General features: G+C 36.6%; 1 protein-coding gene across 3 annotated transcripts in view; it reads right to left on the bottom strand.

The window, feature by feature from the left end:
* Positions 1-22,574, bottom strand: part of LRBA (LPS responsive beige-like anchor protein) — a 409,112-nt gene that overhangs the window by 257,113 nt on the left and 129,425 nt on the right. For all 3 annotated transcript variants that reach the window (XM_063310174.1, XM_063310176.1, XM_063310175.1), the window contains exons 34-35: positions 21,193-21,257; positions 10,081-10,189 (exon numbers count right to left, since the gene is read on the bottom strand). In XM_063310174.1, the coding sequence (XP_063166244.1) occupies positions 10,081-10,189; positions 21,193-21,257 (174 nt within the window). The remainder of the gene's footprint in view (positions 1-10,080; positions 10,190-21,192; positions 21,258-22,574) is intronic.

The raw sequence follows: 22,574 nt of genomic DNA, 5'->3' as shown, positions 1-22,574 counted from the left end.
TCAAATACCCCTGCACCAATTAAAAATGCTCTTAGATGGAAAATACAAGCTCATATTTTCTTTTATTTCTATTTGGAGGTACCATATCATTTTAAGGCCATGTAATGGGTTAATGCCTATCAATTTTGTTTGTTTTCCAGTCAGATTGTTTTACAAGCAGTCATTTATTTATCAAATGAAATTGTGAGACTCTATTTTGCCCTAGAAAACATAGGACAAATGAGATTCTCATTTTGCAGGCATAAGCAAAAAAGGACAGCAAGTTTACCCAGTTGTGATTACTAGATTTAACTATTGGTGGGAAATCATGCAGAGCAGTTAGATGCCTAATATAATTTACAACAGAGAAAAAAAATATAAAATCACAATTTCATTCAAATCAATAAACTGCCAATAATCAGAACATCATTCATCAGAACTATGACATATAGTAAATGCATCCTTTCCAGTCACAGGAAAAAAAATAATATTAAGCATATTATTAAACATACAAACTTGATATATACTATTTTCTTAGTATGTAAAAACTGCTGCATTTCAAACAGAAGTTGTTAGTAAGACTCAGAACTGGTTGGTCAGCCAGAAATTATCAATATATCTATGATGCTAACATTTTCTAAAAAATATATGATTTATTGATTTTTATTTTTGTGATTTATTTTTAATGTTCTACTATACAATCTTCATTATACATGAAGTTATCTACATGCTTTAAAAACACTTGCAAAAATTGAATTGGATATTTGTACTGCCTAGGCCTTTTATGATAAAGTGGTTCCACGCTGCTACAGTGAGTTCATAAGAATTTATATATAAAAAAATGGAAGAATAGAAAAGAGTTCCAATAGTAGCACAAGAGTTTCAGTAGTATGGAAAGATATTACAGTAGGCTCTAACCTAGGAGTTGCTGGATTGTTGTCTCTTCTCATTTTGTGGTACGGCAACTTTGGATTACTCTTCATTAGAGGAGAAGGAGAAAAAGAAAATCAGGTTGTCCTGTAAGTTTAGCAGCCTACCCACTCATGGAGAACCCTGTTCATGAGCTGGAGGTGCAGACCAAAGTGTCATCAAGCATCTTGGATGTATCCAATACAAGCATTTGTGTGTATCACAAATTAGCAGTTTGTGTCTCAAGAAGAGGTCTCCTCAAAGATAAAGGGTCTGCTTGAAAGTAGAGCCTCAGGATGAAGCAAGGAATTGCTAAATTATTTTTTAAGGGCAAAAAGCTGGATTCTGGAAGTCAAGCTGGTTTTATAAATCTGAGGTTTGGGGAAACAGTCAGAATACTGTTTTTATCTTTTTTTCATCTACTGTGTTATCTTGATTTGTTTCCTGAATTCTTGACTTTGATAACTGATCTAGACTAAAATTTGGAATAAGGGTTTTGGAGTTGCCTATCAAATGTGTAGAGGCACATTTGACCACAAATAGCCATCCATATTTTTGAAATTCTGTCCATCTGAATCTATATCTATCTGAAAAGACTGTTCTGGATATGTGTCAGCTAAAACAAAAGAACTATGCAAGCTTAGCTCTCCGTTCTTCCTTATATTGGAGGTGATGGTGGTGTGTCATTGGAAGGCTTTTAACACTGGGTACTGTCAGCTGAGTTCTTCTGGGGTCCAGAAGGAGAGCCTTTTTTGCCATGGCACCACCCTCTGGAACATCATCTCACCCAAGATCAGACTGGCCCCATCCTGTTGTCATTCTGTAAGGCCTTGAAGACTTGGTTCTGTGCTTGAACCTGGGGCCCTGGGTGTGTGATGGACCCCATTTCCTGGCTGTGTTAATGGTTTTGCAATTTTTTTTTGCATATGTATTTGTTTTTATTTACTTTTTAATACTATTAGCTGCCCAGAGGCATCTATTTGAGATGGAGAGCCATATACATTGATTAAACAAATAAATAAACTGATTTTGGTGAGAAGGGAATGCAGGATTTCCCAAAGAGTATAACTTCCATGAAGAGGGCCTGCAGCCATAAGGCCTGATAGTCTAGCTTTATGTTCAAATTTCTTAATCTAATATTCTTTTATTTTACAGTAAAATCAGAGCAACTACTGCTGTGTACTTCAGCAAAGGATCGTTACCTTGTCGTGGTGCTGGAGCTTGAGCACCTCAATGATGCCATGAGCTAAACCGTGAAGGGCCACCCAAGACGGGAAGGTCATGACAGAGAGGTCAGACTAAATGCGATCCCTGGGGAAGGTAATGGCAACCCACCTCAGTATTCTTGCCGTGAAAACTAAATGGATCAGTACAACCAGAGATATGTCGGTATACCATCGGAAGATGAGACCCCCAGGTCGGAAGATGGTCAAAATGCTACTGGGGAGGAACAGAGGATGAGCTCAACTAGCCCCAGACGTGATGACGCAGCTAGCTCAAAGCCGAAAGGACGGCTAGCGGCCGACGGTGCTGGTGGTGAACGGCGAATCCGATGTTCTAAGGATCAACACACCATTGGAACCTGGAATGTAAGATCTATGAGCCAGGGCAAATTGGATGTGGTTATTGGTGAGATGACAAGATTAAAGATAGACATTCTGGGCGTCAGTGAACTGAAATGGACTGGAATGGGCCACTTCACATCAAATGACCACCAGATCTACTACTGCGGACAAGAGGACCACAGAAGAAATGGAGTAGCCTTCATAATTAATAGTAAAGTGGCTAAGCAGTGCTTGGATACAACCCAAAAAACGACAGAATGATCTCAATTCGAATTCAGGGCAAGCCATCTAACATCACAGTGATCCAAATATACGCCCCAACCACAAATGCTGAAGAAGCTGAAGTAGAGCAGTTCTATGAGGATCTGCAGCACCTACTGGACAACACGCCTAAAAGAGATGTTATTTTCATCACAGGAGACTGGAATGCTAAGGTGGGCAGTCAAATGACACCTCGAATTACAGGTAAGTATGGCCTGGGAGAACAAAACGAAGCAGGACACAGGCTGATAGAATTTTGCCAAGACAATTCACTCTGCATAACAAACACTCTCTTCCAACAACCTAAGAGACGGCTTTATACATGGACTTCACCAGATGGACAACACCGAAATCAGATTGATTACATCCTTTGCAGCCAAAGGTGGCGGACATCTGTACAGTCAGTAAAAACAAGGCCTGGAGCTGACTGTAGTTCAGATCACGAACTTCTTCTTGCACAATTTAGGATCAGACTAAAGAGATTAGGGAAGACCCACAGATCAGCTAGATATGAGCTCACTAATATTCCTAAGGAATATGCAGTGGAGGTGAAGAATAGATTTAAGGGACTGGACTTAGTAGATAGGGTCCCGGAAGAACTCTGGACAGAAGTTGGCAGCATTGTTCAGGAGGCGGCAACAAAATACATCCCAAAGAAAGAGAAAACCAAGAAGGCAAAATGGCTGTCTGCTGAGACACTAGAAGTAGCCCAAGAAAGAAGGAAAGCAAAAGGCAACAGTGATAGGGGGAGATATGCCCAATTAAATGCAAAATTCCAGAGGTTAGCCAGAAGAGATAAAGAATTATTTTTAAACAAGCAATGCGCGGAAGTGGAAGAAGACAATAGAATAGGAAGGACAAGAGACCTCTTCCAGAAAATTAGAAACATTGGAGGTAAATTCCAGGCAAAAATGGGTATGATCAAAAACAAAGATGGCAAGGACCTAACAGAAGAAGAAGAGATCAAGAAAAGGTGGCAAGAATATACAGAAAACCTGTATAGGAAGGATAACAATATCGGGGATAGCTTTGACAGTGTGGTCGGTGAGCTAGAGCCAGACATCCTGAAGAGTGAGGTTGAGTGGGCCTTAAGAAGCATTGCTAATAACAAGGCAACAGGAGACGACGGCATCCCAGCTGAACTGTTCAAAATCTTGCAAGATGATGCTGTTAAGGTAATGCATGCTATATGCCAGCAAATTTGGAAAACACAAGAATGGCCATCAGACTGGAAAAAATCAACTTATATCCCCATACCAAAAAAGGGAAACACTAAAGAATGTTCAAACTATCGAACAGTGGCACTCATTTCACATGCCAGTAAGGTAATGCTCAAAATCCTGCAAGGTAGAATTCAGCAGTTCATGGAGCGAGAATTGCCAGATGTACAAGCTGGGTTTAGAAAAGGCAGAGGAACTAGAGACCAAATTGCCAATATCCGCTGGATAATGGAAAAAGCCAGGGAGTTTCAGAAAAACATCTATTTCTGTTTTATTGACTATTCTAAAGCCTTTGACTGTGTGGACCATAACAAATTGTGGCAAGTTCTTAGTGGTATGGGGATACCAAGTCATCTTGTATGCCTCCTGAAGAATCTGTATAACGACCAAGTAGCAACAGTAAGAACAGACCACGGAACAACAGACTGGTTTAAGATTGGGAAAGGAGTACGGCAGGGCTGTATACTCTCACCCTACCTATTCAACTTGTATGCAGAACACATCATGCGACAAGCTAGCCTTGAGGAATTCAAGGCTGGAGTTAAAATCTCTGGAAGAAACATTAACAATCTCAGATATGCAGATGATACCACTTTGATGGCTGAAAGTGAAGAGGAACTGAGGAGCCTTATGATGAAGGTGAAAGAAGAAAGTGCAAAAGCTGGTTTGCAGCTAAACCTCAAAAAAACCAAGATTATGGCAACCAGCTTGATTGATAACTGGCAAATAGAGGGAGAAAATGTAGAAGCAGTGAAAGACTTTGTATTCCTAGGTGCAAAGATTACTGCAGATGCTGACTGCAGTCAGGAAATCAGAAGACGCTTAATCCTGGGGAGAAGAGCAATGACAAATCTCGATAAAATAGTTAAGAGCAGAGACATCACACTGACAACAAAGGCCCGCATAGTTAAAGCAATGGTGTTCCCTGTAGTAACATATGGCTGCGAGAGCTGGACCATAAGGAAGGCTGAGCGAAGGAAGATCGATGCTTTTGAACTGTGGTGTTGGAGGAAAATTCTGAGAGTGCCTTGGACTGCAAGAAGATCCAACCAGTCCATCCTCCAGGAAATAAAGCCAGACTGCTCACTTGAGGGAATGATATTAAAGGCAAAACTGAAATACTTTGGCCACATAATGAGAAGACAGGACACCCTGGAGAAGATGCTGATGCTAGGGAGAGTGGAAGGCAAAAGGAAGAGGGGCCGACCAAGGGCAAGATGGATGGATGATATTCTAGAGGTGACGGACTCGTCCCTGGGGGAGCTGGGGGTGTTGACGACCGACAGGAAGCTCTGGCGTGGGCTGGTCCATGAAGTCACGAAGAGTCGGAAGCGACTAAACGAATAAACAACAACAACTGCTGTGTATATTTTTAGGGCATCTTCCATAGGTAGTCATACTGAATATACATTTGCCATAATTAGTCTGCTGAAGAGTTAATATTTTGAGCAGTCAAGATATCTGTCAGGGCCTTCCTTGGAAAATTGCCACTGAGAAAATCAGTGCCACCACAGCAGCAATGTTTGCCTTTCCTCTTCCTTTCATGATGGGAAAACAAGATCCGTATCTACAATGGTGGACAGAACCTCTGAGATTTCTTTACAAATTATTCATTACATACCTCCATTAACTGAATGTCCTCCTCTATGGCAGGGGTCTCCAAACTCTTCAGTTCATCAACCCCTTCATGAAGTTTCAGATTGTTCATCAACCCCCAAACATTTATTATATGAAAATAACTTTATAAATACTACTTTAACTAATAGAATAATAACAACAACAAGACTGATCCCTTGGATAATCCCATCGACCCTTGGGGGTCAATAGTGACCACTTTTGAGAACCCTGCTCTATGGTATCAGATTGGAATACAATAAATTATTGGTATTCAGTTTAAATTGTTATCTTACTTAGTAATCTATCTATCTATCTATCTATCTATCTATCTATCATCCATCCATCCATCCATCCATCCATCCATCCAACCATCCAACCATCCATCCATCCATCCATCCATCCATCCATCCATCCATCCATCCATCCATCCATCTATCCATGAAATGTATATACTTCCCAATTCTTAGCAACTCAAACTTGCATATTGGTTTGAAGAAGAGGTGAGATCTTCAATATTGCTATTCTGGTATCAACTATATTGCTGATCACTGGAACAATTTATTGTGACCTCATTTGAGAAAGGGTGAAAACTCCTTCAGGATGGCTGAAGCATTTTTAAATATAACTCATTTCGTAAGGCCAAAAAGCTGAATCCATACGTTGTGATTTCATTATACATTTAGCGTAATCATCTTAGAACCAATAACTTTGTCTTAATACTATGAATTTTCATAGTTTTTGGCTAACTATTAAATATATTATATATTAATGGCAAAATGCTGTACAATTCATTTGTATTATGTGTGACTGAATAATTTGATAACAGCATTTGAATGACTCTTTACAGGAAGTTTGGCAGTATTATCATAGCAAATCCTTTTAATTACCCATAGTTTCTTAGCATGAATTCTACCTTCATGTAATAGAAATGTGTTCTTTAAAATATTTCCCTGATTAAGAGTTTTTTATAAGAATTTTATTAAGTTTTTATTAAGTTTTTTTTGTTTTACAGGAAAAAAAAAAACAAAGAGAAAAGAGAAAAAAACTAAAAAAGTGCAAAAACACAAGATAATTTTTTTTTTTCAAAGTTACAGAAAGAGGTGACTTCCAACTTTTAACAGCAAGGATATACAAAAAATTCCATAATCAATCCCCTACTGTATATTAAACAAAAATCATATTATTTCTATAAATCATTCTATTGGCACATTGTAAAAATCACTAAATACAGTTACTCCCTCCCCTTATATTAAAAGAAAAAGAAAAATGTACATAAACCTCCTAATCAACTCCCCCCAAAGATAACATTTATTTAATTATTTCCTTCCTACTACTATTCTATACATTTCTGTCTACTATAATAAAGATCAAACTAAAAAACATATAAATTGTCTGCCATTGTACTTGATAATACAACAATTTTAATAATCTTAATCATATTAAACCCAAAACCATCCAAATAGACTTTTTTAAATTATACCTTAATAATCTTAATCCAAATTGTTACAGATAAATGAAATCAGCCAAACCCTAAAAGCAATCCAGATAAATATTCTTAAACCCTTGTCCCACTTCAAAATAAATTAGAGCATTTACATATCCCCACAATGCACATAGAACTTTTTTCTTTAAAAAAATGAACAGCCCAACTGCCCCCCTCAAAAACTCCAACTTCTTTTCAGGAGACCACCCATACATAATAACCCCTTCTTTTCCATAGTGTTCCACCAGAAAATCAATTTCACTTATGGCTTGCAACTCGCTCTCTCCCTTAAATTTCTCCAACTCAACTATCTGATCTTCATCCAGCATTTAAACAGAAATCTTAATCTCACTCTTAGAAGAGACATTTCTGTCACTGTTAAATTCCTGAGTTTCATCCCCAACATCCCCAACCAGATGACACATATTAGACCTCATATTTTTCACAACGTCCTAAATGTCTTGCATAAAAACTTGGTAGGAATCAGAAAGAGTCTGTTTAAAATCTCAGTGGAAGTCAGAGAAAATCTGTTTAAAGTCCTCCATGTCTCACACAGATTATGGTGCCCCCTAGGAGCTTAACCAGCAAAAGTCAAAGATATGAAAGAATTCCGGAATTTGTTTACACAAGTAAAAGTGAGATATGCAGACAGTTCCCCAGGGACAGCAGAAGCAGAAAACTGAAGGTTCAAAACAGTTGATTCAATGTGTAGGAAAATGCTTATATCTTCAAATTTAGTACAAAAATAATAACAGGGAGACAATTATTTACTCTCAATTCTCCTTAATATTTGGAGGGAAAACAAAGTCCAAAACTTAAAAAGACTTTTTTTAATTAATCCCAAAAATAACAATAAGCACCAAGACAGCCTGTTTGTCCTCACTGTAGAAAGCCTCTCTTAGGGTATGTGTACTTAAAAGAAATATAAATTGGGTGATTTAAAATTGGATGGCCAATCTTAGTGTCCCTTTAAGGCTACAGCGTGGCTTGGAAAATGGTGATGTCTCAGCCTCTTACTAGTCGAATGCGAATGCTGTTTGCGATCTTCTGGCTGCAAGCAGCCGTCCAGAGGACAGATGAGGTGATTCCAGGTGTTTTGCTTTTTCCAGAAAAACACTCCTGGACTTCAGGAAAAACCTGCCTGAGCCTGAAAAAACTGCCGCATTGTCAGTTCTGCCCACTGACCCTGTGGACACGGCTGTTCAATCCGCCATGTCCCCACCGAAGTCCTTAATTAAGAGTTTTTTTATTAGCAAATTATATATTTGCAGCCTAGCTTAAATAATTCTGCTACATTTGGATTTGCCACTTATTCTTATATGTTAGACTCAAAAGATCAATCTTTCACCTTCCGCCACACTTTTTTTTTTTAGATTAAAAAGTGTAAGTCCACATTTCCTGAAACTAAAGTTGTTCTTAGGCATGGATATCTTGGGAGTTAGAAAAAGCCCTGATCATGAACAAACCCTTAGCTTTTTCTTCAGGTTTTGATAAACAGAAATGCTTATTTTCTGCAGTGTAGTTTCTGTTTACGTTCAAGATGATATCATTTAAACCCCTTGAGCCATCACACTTAGACAGAACAGAGTCAAGACACATTCACATCAGAAGTGTCAGACAACACCTGTCTTGGACATTTCAAAGATATAAGCAATACAAACAAACAAACAATAAATAAATATCAGACAGAAATAGTTTGCAACAGAATAAAAATTGATATTTTTATAAATATTCTTAGGTGAAAAGGATACAGTTGAAGAGGAAAATACCACTAGCAGCTGGAAGAAAGGAGCTATCTACCTAATCAATGAGGCTTTGTCAATCATAGTACATTGGTATAAAAGCAGAGTCTAAGCTGTCACCTTTGTCCCAGTTGAATGATTATCAGGCAATGAACTAAAAAAGATGTATATTTCATTTCCATGGGACTGTCTACCAACGCTTGATTCTTTGATTTAACAAATGAAACCTACCTACTAGTTCACAAGCCAAAATGACATTGTAGATATATGACAACATCTATGTTTGCAGGGATGGATAACCAGCTCTAGATTAAGTGCAGACAGCTTATTAAACAATGCATAGCATGAATCTTGAAGCTGGCACAGATGTTTTTAAACATTAAACTTGTCCACAACAAAAAAATATTTCAACTTTTTACATATTCTTTTAAAAATGGTTGTGCTAAGCTATAAATAAAAATTAGATTTGTTTTCAGAAGAAAACTACAGTGTGAATTACTTTAATACAATTCAACATGAGATAACCTTTGCTTTTTCATTTATAATTAAATTTTGTTCTATGCTGATATTCATATTAATTTTTATGTTTTGTATTCATAATAGATATTAGTGCAATTGGCTTCTGCTATTAAAATATCCCTTATATTAAAACAAAGTTTTTTAAAAAAAAATTCAGTTTGATTTTTATTGCAACAAATGCTCACATGATGCAAACTTTGCAAAGAGATACTAAAAATGTTTCAGAAATATTACAACAGTGTAAATATATAAATTTAATCTACTTTACCTAGAGCAAAACTAAGCAAATTGCAATAAGACTAAAAATGTGGAGATTGTGCCGTAAGTTACACTGGATTCACTGAGATTATTCCTATGTAAAATAGTTTTTTAAAAAGCCTTGATCACCTGTAATAATCTCCGAGGAAAGTAAATATTGTGCTTCAAGATACAATGTTGATACTCAGCATAAACAATAATGTTTGAACATAATAGAATTTAAAATTGCTATTAACCACAATTGTAACAAAATTCTAAGTACAAGACAATTCAGTGTTCTTAACTGTAGCATCTGCCCAGAAAATACTTCCTAGAACTACCTAGTATAAAATGAGGGACAAAAAGTAAAATAAGAAAATAGAAAGAGATTTACAACTGTTTACAAAGCAACATGATTTTAAAGATGAAGATTTCCATATGCCCAAATTCCCTTCATTTTTATTGTGACACAAAGTACCCATGACTCAGATTACAACTACAATACATCTAAATCAGATATCAGTGTATGTTGCAAGAATTGGGCTTACCTCAAATTCAGCATGCCTGTGAATATCTTCCGCTCTCTGTCTATTCAGGATAAATTCCGCTTCATTTGCTACTCTCACTAGATGATCCTTCATTGTTTGACTCAGCAACCTATAAATGCAAAATATTTAAGGACAAATAAATTATGGATTAACAAAAACTAAATATTTTAAAATATTTAGCTCCTGGAATAAACAACAAATGCAATAATTGTGGTCTACCACCTAGAACGAATTTCCCAGTAACCACGAGACAGAGTTCTACTTTTCTGCATGACGTAGATGCATACTGGTTTCCTTCGCTGACATAAGTGGTGACTATTATGCAAACAAGAGTCATCCAGATAATGGAATATAGGTATTTGTTGCAAGTAGTACCTAATATATGGGATCGTTTTGGGGGAAAAAATTGGAAGTCTCAATTGGCAAAAGATACTAGAGTCAACTTTATTTATTTATTTATTTATTAATCAAATTTATCACCGCCCATCTCCCAAAAGGGACTCTGGGCGGTTTACAATAAAACATAAATAAAAATATAAAACTATAAAACTTATAACTATGCTGAAAGATCAGTGCTATTTTTCAGGTACAATTCAAAGGTTGGTTTTAAAGCCCTAGATTAGGGTTAACTACCTGATAGAATATCCAGTTTTGTACAAATCTCCTTAGGTACTTAGGCAGTGTCAGGCTAGGGACTGTGTGTGACGGTCCCAGTACCAGGATCTTAACTTAAGGAATTCTCCAGACAGTTCATTAGAAGCTTAAAGAATCCATTTATTAAAATCCAATTATACACAGGACTGTGATGACTGGAATACTCAACTTCCCATTAAATCCAACTCATAAGTATTTACTTAGAATTCTCTTTAATGGTGTGTAGCATTCAGTACAAAGAAAAGTTGCAGATGAAAAAGCCCTTGCCTTTCCCCCATTAAACATCTTCAGTAAATTCAAATTCCCCCCCACTACCCAACTCAAGTATTCACCCTTCCCTCTCATGCCAGTTAGTGTAAGAATCTGCAGTTGTCTTCAATGGCTATTTGCAAACGACCTTGGCATTGTAAAATAGTCCAAATAAGATGATTTCACACTCTAACAATGTTCCCCCTCCCGTGCCTTCAACTCACAAGAGCAATACATGTGTTAACTAAACCATGCATGTGAGTCCAATCGAATGTTCTGGGAACGTTTGATCTGGAAGCATGACAAGGACAGTTGCAAAGCTCTAAATAACATTTTGGCGCCAAAGCATTCAAAGTAATTCCTTCTCTGTGACATCATCCCTCCTCCCTGTCTGACAAACAAGCTCTTTCTCACTCCTGATCTCCCCCTCCCAGTCCAGGTGTCTTATCAGCTCGACCTTGGCTCTAACGGTTTGTGAAGGAATGTGCTGAAACATTCTGTGTGCGAAGCTGCAAATCTGCAAAGCTGACATGGGTTTGTTCTCCCTCGGCTGATATGTGTAGCAGTGCTTTATGGCAGGCATGCAAAGGGAGCCTGACACTGTGGAAATTGAAGTTAATTTTATTGTAAACCGCCCAGAGTCTCCCATTGGGGGACATGGGCAGTGATATAAATTTAAATAATAAATAAATAAATAAAACCTTTAGAAGGCATTAGGTTACTTATCTTGTAGTAGAGTCAGTGCAGATTCCAATATTCCAAGTTTGCAGGACTATTTATTGCCTGCAGGACATCTGTGTCACTCCCTAACTATGGATCACACCCTTCATAATTTGCATTTAGCACCGATTCTTTCTGCCTTTAGGGAATGAGTCAAAGTCATCATCTTCAATCCAGATTTTGGGCTGATGATAACTTTAGTTCATGTGTATGTATTTTTAACAAAGTTTTACCATATAAGCCAATATAGCTTCCAAGACACTATTCAGTCAAAGCAAACAGAATAAAATATATCCACATCGCAAATAACCTCATATTCAACTATCACCTATCTTAAAAAAGGGGTGTATAAATAGGAAAAAAAATCAGTGTGCTAATTTCTAAAAAGAGCGGGGTTTTTTCTTGCACATGTTTATTTTACTGACAACCAATACAGTTATAAAAATGAGTGTTTTAATTTTAAAATCTCCAAGAAATTTTTTGTGCACAGAATCCTTTAAGGCACCTGATGTGCCCTCACAAAACTTTAATGCTACAGTGTGATCCTTGAAGTAATTCACTGATATTGCATAGTACTCCTTGAAGTGAGCCAGTCTTAACATTAATTGAAAAGCAAGCATTTCAATAATCTGCAACAACTTTGACATTTTTGTTACAAAAGCTCATGTTCCCAAATTTGCACAAAGATAGTTAAATGATGAAACCAAATAACTAAATATACAAACCAAATGAAAACCAAACTTCTAAAAAAAGCATTTTATAGGTGAACATTCTAGTGCAAAATACAAAACTGTTTAAATTCCTTTCTCCATTCTTTCAAATGATAACCTTTTGATATATTTACTTTCATCATTTCCTTTCCCCTTTTTGATGTTTCACTCACTTATATGTAATGATTTTATATCAGATGTTATTAAAGTAATTATGATTAAGAACTTAGAACACTGGCATTAACTTGTAGTTATAACAGCACAGTTCTCAACTAGATGTATATTATAATCAAAAGTAAATACATTTATGCTATACTGAACCATTCAAAGGTCTTAAGAGTTTATGTATGTTTGGAATTTTTTAAATTGTTTCAAAATGTACGCTTGATATTTTCAAAGTGTGGGACTGGAAAACATTCTAGTTTTGTGTTTTAAAAGGAATGTTCTGTAGAAAGTAAGGAAAATTATCTTGATGGACATACACAGAAACTGTTGGCTAGGCAAAAGGGACTGACACATCTTTTAAAATCTAGGACATCCAAATAACATTTGGAAGCAGCTCAGAGACACACCACCCTAATTCACTGAACTGTAAGGAGGAGGAATTAAAGCACAATCAGCCTTGCAAGACTGTTATTACTGCCAGTCTCAATAAAAGGTATTTTAGCCATCCTGTGAAGTTGATTTCATGGTCTGATCTATCTAGTGGGCTGAAATGTTCTATGCTGAGAACAAGGAAATATTTCAAGATAAATATTATTGCTAGCATAGCAACCAAAATTCTAATTTGTAAGGACATTAACATTTAGAAAATTAAGTTTTTGAGTTTTAATTAATATTTTAACAATTGGAAGCTAAATTATTAGTCTAAAACTATTAATATTGACCAGCATTTTCAACCAATTGCAATCAGAGTTATAGATATGTCAGTTATCCTTTCTGAGTCCGGAGTGTTATACAAATTTCCACAAAGTGGAAAGACATCAGTGAAGAATATGTACTGTACATAAGTTACATATACTTAATACGTTATTGTAATAGATAAATAGATACAAATAATAAGTTCTGAGAAAAAAGAACTAATAAGGAAGACTGAGTAGGGCTCTTTTAACTATGGCTGGGTTCTGGCAATGGTGAATTCTTCCTTGAGGGTTGTCCCTCTGCCTCTAAAGGAGGTACTGGTTCGCCTCCTTCTCAAGAAGCCATAGCTAGACCCAACCACACTAGACAACTTGCATCCAGTATTCAACCTTCCCTTCTTGAAGAAGGTGGTTGAGAAGACAGTTGTATGACAGCTTCAGAGGATCATGGATAAAGCAAATTATCCAGTCCCTTTCAGTCAAGTTTCAGACTGGGTATGGGACTGAAACAGCATTGTTCATGCTTTTGGGTGACCTCTGATGGAAGAGGGATGGGAGTAGTGCATCCATCCTGTTCTTCTTGACCTCTCAGCAGCCTTTGATACCATCAACCCCAGTATCCTTCTGGATTGGCCTCAGAAGTTAGGGGTGGGCAGCATTGTATTGTGATGGTTCTCCTCCTTTCCCCCAAGGCTGGTTCCAGTCAGTGTTGATTGGGATAGGGATGTCCTGCCCTCTACCCATGCTTTATGGGGTTCCATAGAGTTTGGTACTTTATCCACTACTATTTAACATCTACATGAAGCCGCTGGGTAAGATCATCCATTGTATGGGGTGAGGTATCATCAGTACCCAGTTTTACATTCTCTGCCTAAGCAAACTAAGCATTGCTGTTGATGTCCTGTCTGGAGGCTGTGGAGATTTGGATGGGGAACAACAGGCTTCAGCTCAACCCTGACAAGACTGAGTGACTTTGGGTTTTTGGACCTTCTGGTTCCAGGGATTTGCCATATCTTATTTTGGATGGGGTGCCACAGGCCCAAACAGACCTCTGTACAAAATCTGGGAGTCCTCCTGGACTTACAACTCCTGCTCGAAGAGCAGGTGGCAGCCATGGCCAGGAGAGTCTTTGCACAGCTTCCTGTTGAGCACCAGCTGTATCCTTTCCTGTATTAGGTTGTATTTGCCTGAAAGTTCCTAATAAATCTTAATAATAGATAAAATCATAGACTTCTAATAAAATTTGTAACTCATCTCTGATTAGCATCTTGTTCTGACCAGAAATTAGCCAATGTGGCTCATTTAAATAAAAGGATACTTATTTAATTATTTAATTATTAATTATCAGGAAAAGGATCTTTGAATCATGATAATCAAGTAAATGAAAATGTTTACCCAATATAAAAGAAAGTATATTCCACATAATCCTTAGGAAGGGAATTGAAAATAAAACAGCAAATATAGCAATGTCTGTATATAAACCTTCTGTATCAGATTCCAGGAATGCTTTGACATTAACCAAAATTGATTTCAGCATAAAATTGATTAACTATCTCTATAGTCTGATTAGGAAGCCATGTAAATGTAAGTGAATGACATAAGAAGAATGAAGATGTGCCATCTTGTGCATATGGAAGAAAGCCTAAACATAAATCTAACAAATTTGAAAATCCAGTCAAAAATTACTCATCAGTGGTTCTTCATCAAATGTGAGAGAGCTATGGTGGATGCCACACAGTTAGTCTTGGGTTCTCTATGCTTTCACAGAAGCTGGAGATGCAGGTTGTATTCTTATCCATCATTTTGATCTCTGGAAAGGACTGGGAACATCCAAAGTAGATGGACTAGAGTGAGGTGCCAAGTGGAACTGTACAAACTTCAATCATGCTCTCTTCAAATGTTTAATTAATGCCTTTTATGGAGTGTATGGAGGGAATTTATGAATCAGCTGAAAAAAAACAAAATGAAACTTGCAAAAAATAAATATAAATATATAAAAAAATTTAAAAATAGGAGGAGGAAGGAGTATTAGGTATGTTCCCCACCTTGAGTTATTTATAAAAATAATAAAGGCGGGATTAAAAAAAAAACCCTTGTTTTTGCTTAAAATATAGAAATCAGACAGAGAGAATAACACCTATTTTGTAACTGCTGTATTTCCAGTAAGTTTCCAGGCCCAATTCAAAATGAATAAATTTGCTCTCCCCAAACTGAAACAATTGGTTGCAATTTATTTATAAAAATAATAAAGGCGGGATTTAAAAAAACCCTTGTTTTTGCTTAAAATATAGAAATCAGACAGAGAGAATAACACCTATTTTGTAACTGCTGTATTTCCAGTAAGTTTCCAGGCCCAATTCAAAATGAATAAATTTGCTCTCCCCAAATTGAAAGCAATTGGTTGCAATTTATTTCATGTGACAAGGAATACTGGATTGGATGGGTCATTGACTTGATCCAACAAAGCTGTTTTTATATGTTTTGTTCCTTTTTCTTTAAATGTTCCTTATACTTGGCACACTTTAAGTTTCTAAGTGATTGGATCCTGGACATTCCTGTGTACAAGTATCTATGTCTATATTATTAGTACTTTTCCTTGAATTTTAGACATTGTGACTGAAATGCTAGCTATTTAAGAAATAGGTTTTTTTTCCTGTAACAAGTACCGTTTGTAATTTTACTGAGTTTTTATACATGTTCGGTATTTGTACCCTTGTTCTATAGTGAGCATTTATATTTCATAAAATGAGTACAATTGTGTACTTTTAAAATTTGAGCTAACCCACTGATTTCTAATGAACTGAAAAATTATTGAGATACATTGCCTCATAAACTTCTGTAATTATTTTACCATCAATATAATAGCTTTTGCTTCTATTCTACATTTTTATACAAATAATATGACTGATTATCTCACCATGCCCATACATTGAAGCCAGGTTTGCAAACCTTGATTACCCAACAAAGATGAATTGTTTTGAAATTTGTACCTTTATTCCTTCACTTTTTAACCTGCCTGTCTGCCTGCCTTTCAAATTTCAATCTACTGATAGTTATTGTCCACTGGCTTACAATGCCTGAAAATCACTTCTGCTTTTCATCCCTCTCTGCATTTGCCCCCTTTTACTACCACTATCTAAGACATATTTCAGGATCAACAAAAATATTTGAATTCAAAAGCTAAATAGTACAATTATTAAGCATGGGGTATTTACTGCAATATAAGCATAATTACTTTCATTTTAATAATATAATTTACTAGAATAAATTGTTCTTAAATATAATTATATATCAGCTTTATTTATTATGGTTTATTTCTGAAATCTGTATATTGTCTCAAATATACAGTATATTATTTCTGCCGAGTAGAGAATCCTGTTATATTTATCATCTTAAAATATAAAGCATGCCTTTAAAAGTGCTTAATACCAAATATGTTAAAAGATTGTTTCATAGATGAAAACAACTTAATAGCATTTTATATTATTTATATATTATTATAATGCATTATTATCAAATGTATTGGTTATGTCTTTGCACAATGTTGATTATTTCAGTTCAGTTTATTATTTCAGTTCAAAATAATTTTGAACTGAAAACCAAAGCATTTTATCCAAATTTTGAAAAATACTTTACTCTCATATACATTAGTCTTTGCACTCTAAAATTCACTACTATTTCAACACATTCTGCTACTTGAATATACAATTTTAGATTCTTTTTTTTCAAAATACAAACTTTGAGTTACCTCTTAGGAAGCATTTGTAAAACCAAGGGGGGTTAATGTCTCTGAGTTTCATGAATATATAGAAAATGCAGGCAAAAATGTAACTGGCTATGTCTTCAATTTCACTATCTCTGGGGATTAATTTGAACCATAGCTCACCCATGGTTTTTATGCAGAGTACTTCATCTCAAACATCTGAAATTAGGAATGAAAAAGACTTGCACTTCAGAGGAGCTGGCTTCTAGTTTCAGATAATATCAAAGTCCATAACTCTCATTTTAGAAATAAAACCTATATCCAAGTAAGAATTATCTGCAATTCTTAGCAATGACTTACAGTTGCTTTACTTGGAAACATCTCTAGTTAAAATAAATTTTAAATTAATGCATCATTGCTTTGAGTCAAGCCATACTCTGACATTTCATTATTTTTAGTGCTCTGAAAAAAATACCAAAGCTTTCATATTTAAAGTAGTTTTTAGAAGTGAAGAGAGTTTTATTTTCTTCATGCATCTCATGCCTTTCTGATCTGATGATCTGTACCAGCTTTCCTTAACCAAGTCCCCTCCAGACGTACTGAGACTACAAAAAGATGATTGGGAATTCAGAGGATTGAAGTTCCAACACTATGGACTGAGAAAAGGAGATCTATAGCAATACACACACACACACACACACACGCATGCAACTAGATAGAGTAGTGGTTAGAGCGCCACCCTTTGACATGGGAGACCGGGGTTCTAATCCTGGCTGGTACCTACCTTACCAGTAGAGGTCCTTGGGCAAAGATCCCCTAATGCTTCACCTGCCCACTTCAGATATGAGAGTGACATGAACTAAGAGTCATATTGGATCATTGCTAAGAGTGAACGAGACTTTGACTTGCTGATCTACCTGACATGGATCTACAGTGAGGACGTTGGGATGTCATTCGGACTGGAGAAGTATGGCCAGATGGTAGTAAAGAGAGGGAAGGTAGTTAAGACTGCTGGGGTGGAATTACCAGCAGGCCACATAGCAGACATACAGATCAGCTACAAGTACCTTGGTAACCCACAGTCACATGGGAACCACTATGAGGAGCCAAGGAAGACAGCAACATCCAAGTACCACCAAAGGATAAGACAGGTCCTGAAGAGCCTGCTCCATGGGAAGAACAAGATCCACGCTATCAACATCTAAGCCCTGCAAGTTATCAGATACCCTGCTGGTATAGTGAGATGGCCAAAAGAGGACATGGAGGCTGCCAATGTGAAGACCCAGAAGTTCCTCACAATGTACAGAGGTTTCCACCCCAAGTCCAACACCCAAAGACTGTACACCAGCCAGAAAGAGGGCAGGCGGGATATGGTGAGTGTCAAAGCCACTGACCTGGATGAAACCCAGAGCATCTAGGACTACGTCAGTAAGAAGGCACACAAAGATGAGTTGTTGAGAGAATTCCTGAGGCAGCAGCAGACATGGGAGGAAGATCAAGCAGAGGAAGTGCCATGGGAAGACAAGACCCTGAATGGGATATATCATCCACAGATAGCTGAAGTGGCTGACCTTGGGAAATCCTACCAATGGCTGGAAAGGGCTGGACTAAAAGATAGCACTGAGGCACTGATCATAGCAGCACAAGAACAGGCACTAAGCACCAGATTCATAGAAGCAGGGGTCTACCACACTAGACAGGACGTAAGGTACAGACTGTGCAGAGAGGCCTCAGAGACAGTCCAACACACAGTGGCAGGGTGTAAGATGCAGGTAGGAACAGCATACACTGAATGGCACAACCAAGTAGCTGACATTGGGTACAGGAACATCTGCACAGTGTATGGGCTAGACCCTTCCAAATCCAGATGGAAGATTTCACAGAAGGTCATGGAAAATAACAGGGTTAAGGTCTTGTGGGACTTCCAGATCCAGTAGGACAGGCAGACGCTTGCCAATCAACCAGACATCATGGTAGAAGACAAGGACCAGAAGACAGTGGTAGATACTGTAGATGTAGTGGTGCCAAGTGACAGCAACATCAAGAAGGAGTATGAGCAGCTGGAGAATTACCAGGGCGTGAAGGAAGAACTAGAGAGGATGTAGAAAGTGAAGGCCAAAGTGATCCCAGTGGTGGTAGGAGCACTTGGGGCTGGGACTCTTAAGCTGGGAGAGGGGCTCCAACAGATCCCAGGAACAACATCAGAGCTTTCTGTCCAGAAGAGTTCAGTGCTAGGAACAGCTAAGATACTGCGCAGAACCCTCAAACTCCCAGGCCTCTTTTAAAGAACCTGAGGTTGAAGAAGTCACATATGACCCATGGGGTGGGAAGGGTGTGTGTGTGTGTGTGTGTGTGTGTGTGTGTGTAATGTTCAACTATTCATTTTATAAGATTTCCATAACAATACTGTGTTGAAAGTGTAGCCTTTTTCTCTCTTTCGAATTTTTCAAATAATTTATGTATTCTTCAGCTCCACCAACATTTTGGATATTCTCTGCTAGTGACGGAGACCCAATACTGCTTTTTAAAAATAGTAGTACTGTCTTTCTTACTTATTCAAGTCTGTAACTGAAAAATAAGTTTCAGAATAGGTTCTGCCACCATCTCAATATTTGCTATTACACCCTATATGCTTATTCATACATGCACTTAATGGTGTGCTTTTTAATATATTTAAACAATTTTATAGGATCTTTACATGAACTGTATTAATAATAAACATTTTTTAAAAGGTTTATGCTTCTAGTTTAAACCTCAGTATGATCATTTTAGTTTCTGTAATGTTTAGAAAAGCAATGTATGTAAATACTTGAAGGAACATGGTCTATTTCTCAGAACTCAATTTGAAGATTGAAAAGCTCTTAACATTTACTCTAAAATAACCAAAGCCTTTTGCAAAACTATAATTTAAGGAATAATGCAAATTACAATTTATTTGTATGTCTAAAACAGTTGTGCAGAAAGATGTATTTCTTTAAAAAAATGCTGATCTGAAAAAAATATATCATTCAGAGAGAATATTTGTAGCTCGTGGTTGAACTGTGCAGTCCTTGGTGCTCTCTGAGCCTTGTTGTTTTCTTGCAGATGTTTTATTGCCAGACTAGGCAACATCTTCAGTGTGAAAACGGAGTAGGGTTTGCTCTGTTTATATACAGTGGCTTGCCTTGCTTGTGTTGGTGGGGGGTTTTGGGTTTAGTGGGTTTGGTTTGGTCTAGATGCTCACAGTTTCTCAGTTGAAAGTATGGACACGATGAAAACTCCTTAATCTCACAACACATGGACAGACTTAACCATACTTTCAACTGGGAAACTGTGAGCATCCTAGACCAAGCCAAATCCAGAAACCCTAGGGAATTCCTGGAAGCCTGGCACTCAGACAAGTCAGCCATACACAGGCACAAAGAGGTAAACAACATTTACATACCATTCAAAAGAGACAATAGAAAAGCTAAAAGACCAGAACATCTCCTCACCAGCAATCAACACCCATATATACCAGGATTAACACCAGATGAACAATCAAATAGTACACAATACCCTGATCAAGGAACTATTAACTCAGTCAATCAACCAAGCAGCAAACAACAGCCTAATCAAGGAAGTACCAAGGAGAGGACAACACCTCTACCAACACAAGCAGGGCAAGCCACTGTATATAAACAGAGAGCAAACCCCACTGCCTTTTCGCACTGAAGATGTTGCCTAGTCTGGCAATGAAACATCTGCAAGAAAACAACAAGGCTCAGAGAGTACCAAGGACTCCACAAAAATATATCAATCCTATATAAGTTCTAGCTCATCAAATGTGACGTATTAGACTCTGCAAGTAGGTGACAAACTATTATATCCAAACCAAAGAAAATATGACTGAACCCTTATAACTTATTACAATCAACTCAGCAGGTTCAAAGCAATGTGTATCTTCTATAAACACATCATGACTACAAGTAAAAAAAAAAGTCAAATCTTAAACTATTACAACAAAATATTGAGGAACAAAGAGTATTTAAATGCTAAATCAGACCTACAAGGTTATCTATTCAAAAGAATGTGTACCATATTTCTAAAGCAATATAAACATAAGCTAAAAAATTCAAAATTAATGGCCTGTAAGTGCAAAAAGGAGGTAAATTTATACAAAGTTGATCACTACAAAACGTAACAGTATTAGAGCTAAGGTAAGGTAAGGATACAATTAAGCTAACTAGGAAGTTACCTTCCTTCATTGACAAGCTCAATGAAAGCTAGGCCTGCATTCTTCTGTATTGAGTTCTGCCATTCCTATAATACAAAAATGATAAAAAAAACAGGCAATTAAAATGCATTAAAAGAAACAGATTTTACTTAACTAGGAAAAGTAATAAAAAAATTAAGCTTATGACAGATAAAAAGACCATGAACATCAAATACTAGAGCTGGTAAAATAACACATAAGTTGACTTCACTTATAGTCCTATATCTTTACAAATTACTATAGCTAGCTTCATGCATATCAAGTCAAGTTAAAAAACAAACTGCAATATGGGATAAGTGGTATATGAACCATTAGTTGTCCAATACCTATCCCTACATTTAACAAAGACCCTACATTTGGTAAAATGTAAAAACTGTAACTATTTTTTTCTATTGCTTAGTTACGCCAATTACGTGGCACATAAACATTCCTCAAAATAGCTAATATGTTTCAGACTACTTTTTTTGTGGTGATGCTTAATTTTTTTATTATATTGATTATATACTACAATCGTTTCTTAATCTTTATCCGTAAGGGCAATAATTCCAAGAGACATCAACCAGTACAGCTTATTTCTGTCATAATGCTATCACAAGAGCATTTCTAACAGTATTCCCTCAATTTTTTAACAAGTCATATTGAGGGAATCATTTAGATTGTGTTTTTCAAACTTGGCAACTTTAAGATGCTGGCTGGGGAATTCTGGGAGATAAAGTCCACACATCTTAAATTGCCAAGTTTGAAAAACACTGATTTAGATCACATTGTATTGTGTAAGTTATTGCTTTTGTTATTATTATTGCTTAGTTAGCACTATGGTTGATCATACTATAGTCCTATAATTATGTACATAAAAATTTAGGGAGTATATACATATTAATACTATAAGTAACTGCTAATCCTAATCAAACACGGCTTTTCTTCTCCCAACAAAACTCCTATTTTTAGAATGCATTCAAAACAGAAAGGCAGGAGAGAGAGGAAACACCCTTGATCGCTTTCTTTAAACGACATCATGCATGTTAGTGCTTGACTGAAATTGCTTTCATTTTGAATTATACTACAGTGTTTAAAAATGTAATTACTGAAGGCACAAATTGTCAAAGGAATGAAAATTATCACGGCTTGATCCAGCATGACTCTGTTTATTACAGGTAATTATAAAAAAAGATATTAGTCTAAAGAAATGTTTATAAGCTACAACTAAATGTTTCCCCCATGCATGTTTTAATAGTGGGTGAGAAGGGAGAAGAAGGATATAATGTTTATTGTCTTTCATGTTTAATTCAGCATTCCAGCACAGTATACATATCCTATATTGCAATTACACTCATAGAGCCAACTGTATTGTTCTGTCAAGATCT

The sequence above is a fragment of the Candoia aspera genome, chromosome 8 (assembly GCF_035149785.1).
Source record: "Candoia aspera isolate rCanAsp1 chromosome 8, rCanAsp1.hap2, whole genome shotgun sequence".
Lineage (NCBI taxonomy): Eukaryota > Metazoa > Chordata > Lepidosauria > Squamata > Boidae > Candoia > Candoia aspera.
The sequence above is the reverse complement of the archived record's forward strand: the minus strand, read 5'-3'. Positions and strand labels throughout refer to the sequence as shown.